This window comes from Trachypithecus francoisi, unplaced genomic scaffold, assembly GCF_009764315.1.
Source record: "Trachypithecus francoisi isolate TF-2019V2 unplaced genomic scaffold, Tfra_2.0 Contig01314, whole genome shotgun sequence".
NCBI lineage: Eukaryota > Metazoa > Chordata > Mammalia > Primates > Cercopithecidae > Trachypithecus > Trachypithecus francoisi.
In genome coordinates, this window is record NW_022681333.1 from 2,109 (window position 1) to 7,580 (window position 5,472).

At 45.3% G+C, this 5,472-nt stretch overlaps 1 protein-coding gene across 1 annotated transcript; it reads left to right on the forward strand.

Moving 5' to 3' along the window:
- Positions 1–425: 425 nt before the first annotated feature.
- Positions 426–5,181, forward strand: LOC117091542 (myocardin-like; the record flags this gene model as incomplete). Its single annotated transcript, XM_033223968.1, is given in 6 exon segments — positions 426–516; positions 868–1,223; positions 1,225–1,795; positions 3,143–3,286; positions 4,793–4,841; positions 4,844–5,181. Coding segments are annotated over 6 exon segments (1,300 nt in total), but the record flags the coding sequence as incomplete, so codon positions are not given.
- Between the last annotated feature and the right edge of the window lie 291 nt (positions 5,182–5,472).

The window sequence follows — 5,472 nt, forward strand, 5'->3', positions numbered from 1 at the left end:
GTGAATTAACATAATAATATTAGTAAAATTTTATATTGCACAACTATTTGCCAGGCACTATTCCAAGTGCTTTATGCATTTTAAGCCATTTTAACCCTCACAAAAATGCATAAAGTGCTATTCCCTCCATTTCCCAGAAGGGAAACTGAGGCACGGAGTGATTGATCACTGAGTTAGTAACAGGCAGGGCCAGGATTTGAACCGATGGCCTTATCACCGCCTACTCTCTCAGTAGACGACTATTATCCAGCTGGTCTTTAAAATTAGGATGTAAATGTTCATAAGGATCCGTGGTTCTCAAAGTCAGGTCTGGGCACCACCTGGGGACTTGTTAGAAATACATATCAACTGAGCCAGAAACCCCACAGTGGGGCCCTGCAGTCTGCTTTGTAACACACTCTCCAGTGGTTCTGGTGCATGCTCAGGTTTGAGGAAGAGAACGTGGTAGGAAGAGCCCTCACCAAGGAAGCCAGAAAAGCTGCCGACTTCGCTGTACTTCAAGACTACTGTTGGAGGGTTTGTGTCTAAACCCCGGCGGATATGTTTTCTCATCTAGAAAACGGGGACACGGATCGCCATGAGGGATGACAGGCAGTAGATTAGATGGCTTCTACTATTCATTCAAGCTCTACATTTCTATGACTCTAAGGCCATGAAAACATCATATATGATAAAGTTAAAAGTAATTGTTAAAATTGTGCAAAACTGGTTTATATCAGGGGTAGGAGAGGAAATTGGAAAGAAGTATAAAAAAGAGTGGGTATTGTAGAATTCCATTTGTGATGTTTTGAAGCTAATTTGATAAAGAATACACTTTTTAAAATGTTGTCGTTAAACAGCACACGAACCACATTCTGATTTCTTTAGGTCTCTGAATTAAGACAACAGCTTCGAATTCGGGGCCTGCCTGTGTCAGGCACCAAAACGGCCCTCATGGACCGGCTTCGACCCTTCCAGGACTGCTCTGGCAACCCAGGGCCGAACTTTGGGGATATAACGACTGTCACTTTTCCTGTCACACCCAACACTCTGCCCAATTACCAGACTTCTTCCACCAGTGCCCTCTCCAATGGTTTCTACCACTTTGGAAGCACCAGCTCCAGCCCCCCGATCTCTCCAGCCTCCTCTGACCTGTTGGTGCCCGGGCCCCGGCCAGACACCTTCAATGATGCCTCCCCCTCCTTCGGCCTGCACCCGTCCCCAGTCCACATGTGCACGGAGGAGTCTCATGAGCAGCCTGAATGGGGGCTCTGTTCCTTCTGAGCTGGATGGGCTGGACTCCAAGAAGGACAAGATGCTGGTGGAGAAGCACAAGGTGATCGACGAACTCACCTGGAAACTCCAGCAAGAGCAGAGGCAGGTGGAGGAGCTGAGGATGCATTTTCAGAAGCAGAAAAGGAATAACTGTTCAGAGAGGAAGCCACTGCCTTTCCTGGCTGCCTCCATCAAGCAGGAAGAGGCTGTTTCCAGCTGCCCTTTTGCATCCCAAGTACCTGTGAAAAGACAAAGCAGCAGCTCAGAGTGTCAACCGCCAGCTTGTGAAGCGGCTCAACTCCAGCCTCTTGGAAATGCCTATTGTGTGGCGTCCTCAGATCAAACCAACGTACTTTCTTCCACATTTCTCAACCCCCAGTGTTCTCCTCAGCATTCACCGCTTGGGGTTGTGAAAAGCCCACAGCACACCAGTTTGCCCCCATCACCCAACAACCCTCACTTTCTGCCCTCATCCTCCGGGGCCCAGGGAGAAGGGCACAGGGTCTCCTCACCCATCAGCATCCAGGTGTGCACTGCACAGGTAAGAGCACCTTGCACCATGCCTGGTGCACACCTCTTTCTGGAAGTGGGTTACAAATTTTCAACTGCTAAAGAGCTAATGTCAGAACTTTCAATGTGAAGGGTTTACCAAAAGCATAGCAGCATCTCCCAGACACTACAATCCTTGAATTGTATACATCCTTGTATACAATCCTTGAATAGAATCCATGGTAGACCAAAGTCACTCATCCTCTAAGGCAGGGGTGGCAAACTTGCTCTGTAAAGGGCCAGATGGTAAATATTTTTTGCTTTGCAGGTCACACTGTCTGTATCATCCCAACCTAATTTTGCCTTTGTATCACCAAAACAGCCACAGACATCATGTAAGCAAATGCACATGGCTACGTCCCAATAAAACTTTATTTTTAAAAAAAGTCAGTGAGCAAGACTTGGCTTGTGGGCTGCAGTTTGCTGACCACTGCTCTCAGGATTCCCAGGATTCCTTGGTATACAACCTTATCATAGGCAAAACCAATGCCTCAAAGGTTTAAAGGGGAAATCATCAGATCTTACTCTTCATGTAATGGTCTGCATAGTGCAAACTTTTACTGAGCACCTACTATGTGCCAGGCCCTGTTCTCGTCTCTGGGAATTAGCTGAGCTAGTCAAACAAAAATTTCTATTCTCATGGGAACAGAGACAGTTTAAAAGCAAATGAAACAATTTCAAAGTAAATTATGTACTATATTAGCAGAAATACATCTTATGGAGAAAAAGCAAAAGGGTGTGTGTGTGTAATTTGGAAGTTTGCTACTTTTTTCTTGAGAGGGAGTCTCGCTCTATCACCCAGGCTGGAGTGCAGTGGCATGATCTTGGCTCACTGCAACTTCTGCCTCCCGGGTTCAAGCAATTCTTATGCCTCAGCCTCCCAAGTAGCTGGGACTACAGGCACATGCCACCACACCTGGCTAATTTTTGTATTATTAGTAGAGACAGAGTTTCACCATATTGGCCAGGCTGGTCTCAAACTCCTGACCTCGTGATCTACTCGCCTTGGCTCGCAACGTGCTGGGATTACAAGCGTGAGCCATCACACCCAGCTGGAAATTTGCAACTTTAATTAGAAGGGCTAGGGACATTTAGCAAAACCTTGAAAGTAGTAAAAAAAAAAAAAAGTTGTGGATATTTGGGGTGCAGACATTGAAGGTGAAGGAGAAATAGCACATACAGAGGCCCTGAGGTTAGAGCTTGTAGGGACTGTTCAAGGAACAGAAAGAGGGCCAGTGGCTGGACTAGAATGGGAGTGGTCATGGGAGATGGCTTAGGAGACTCACTAATTCAAGTCTGCTGCTGCTGGCCATGTAATCTGTCACTTCTTCCTTTACAGAACTCAGGAGCTCACGATGGCCATCCTCCAAGCTTCTCTCCCCATTCTTCCAGCCTCCACCCGCCCTTCTCTGGAGCCCAAGCAGACAGCAGTCATGGTGCTGGGGGCAACCCTTGTCCCAAAAGCCCATGTGTACGGCAAAAGGTAGGCAGCTGAAAAAAGGCTTCAACATGGGATTCACTTTGCCTCTTCTCTCTTCTGTAACCCGGGAGGCAGAGGTTGCAGTAAGCCCAGATGGCACCACTGCACTCCAGCCCGGGTGACAGAGCGAGACTCTGTCTCAAAAAATAAATAAATAAAGAACAATATAGGTTAATAATGAGTGATCTATGCTTACAACATTAAATGCTGGTGGGAGAGAGGGACAGATTGATTATAAAGGGCTGGCAACGTCCTCCAAAGTGAGCAATAATGAAGTTCCCTTTAAAGGCAGAAATAAATTTCATTTTAGAGAGAAACAAATCCACTCGAAGTGCATGTAAAAGGATGTACAAATATGAGTTAGAAGTTTTCCCAGGGAGTCATTTCCTGGGGTCATCCCAGAAATCACGATGACTAAAATGGCCATAATCTGCAAAACAACGTGAACAATTAACTAATTTCTGTGAAGTTAAAGATTGGGATCAGGGTGTCTGGGAAACAATGTTGGAGGAAGAGAGAGGGACACAGATCCCTGGACAGGATTGGAGAGATGCGCAAAGCAGGGGACACAGTGCAGTATCTTTATGGAAAAGGAAGAGACGTCACTCTTCAGCTGGTGGAAGAAGTCAGGGGTATGAAGGATTCAGGGTATGGAGAGTCTCAAGGGGCAAAGAAGAGGTGGCAGAAAGGAGACAAACAACATAAGCATGACATAAAAGTGCCACATACCACAAGTCAGGGAAGGGGCAGAGACCCTGACGTGGACCAGACACTCCACAGGAGAACACACTCACAATAAACAAAGCTGTTTCATAAAGAGACCTCAGCAATGCCTCCAGCTCTCTGCAAAATAACCCATTTGGAATAAATGACCTGTGGGATAGATTACTCTGGAAATTCCTGGGTTGATTTTTTTTTTCTTTTTTTTTTTTTTTTTGAGACACGGTCTAACTCTGTCACCCAGGCTGGAGTGCAGTGGTGCAATCTTGGCTCACTGCAGCATCCACCCCCCAGGTTCAAATGATTCTCCCACCTCAGCATCCCGAGTAGCTGGGATTACAGTCCCGTCATCACGCCTGGCTGATTTTTTTTTAATTTTTAGTGAGACGGGGTTTCACCATGTTGGCCAGGCTGGTCTCGACTCCTGACCTCAGGAGATCTGCCCACCTCTGTCTCCCAAAGTGCTAGGATTACAGCCATGAGAGCCACCGCACCGGCCTCATCTTTTTCGTATTGAACTGGACTCTTACTTATTTTCCCCTAAAAGAAGAGGGTGTGCCTTAAGGGAGAAAATTGATCTGCAAGGTTCCCATTCTAAGATGCCACCACCAATAAACCCACAGTACCATTCACTATTGTTAATATATGGGAGTTATTTTCTAAGCCCTGGACCTTTTCTTTTCCTCTTAGATCAATTTTTCCAAAATTTAGCCTGTTGTTTCTAGAACAGAAACAGTATCATGTCAGACCCATGAATTCAATACCTTTCTCCGTATTTTACCCATGCAGATGGCTGGTTTACACTCTTCTGATAAGGTGGCGCCAAAGTTTTCAATTCCATCCCAACCTTTTCTAAGTCAAGTTCAGCATTTTCAGAGGTAACACAGCCTCCATACTATGAAGATGCCGTAAAGCAGGTAACCATGTGATTTGTTCTTTATGGAAGAATAAATAGACTGACTCAATGAACAGACATTGTTTTATATGGTTAAACTTCACATAGTTTGTAAATTCTGATACTGAGTGTGTCATGTGCCACGTCACCAAAATAAGCAAATTATGTAGACAATAATTGGAAAACAGTGTTGCGTGTGTAGCTGTGTGAGGCAGGGAGAGAAGAGAGAGGGTCACCTGTCTGGCTTTGGTACCAGCTCTGCCATCTGCCAGATGCCACTGTTGCTCAGGTGAACACTTCACCTCTCTTATACAAAACAGGGATATTTACTTGGTAAGGATTCTAGATAACCTAGCACTTACCACTTTGTTCAGGTACATAATAGCTTCTCAAATAGATGACAGTGATTGTCAGGATAATACTTCCTAAGGTGCTCCCTGGCTTTAAAATTCAATGACCCTGCCAAAACATTGATGAGTGTTGAAGCTGTATAATAAACGCAAGGAGGTTCACTGTATCCTCTGCTTTCGTTTGTATTTGGAAAGTCTCAAAATTTAAAAGTCGGAAAAAGAAA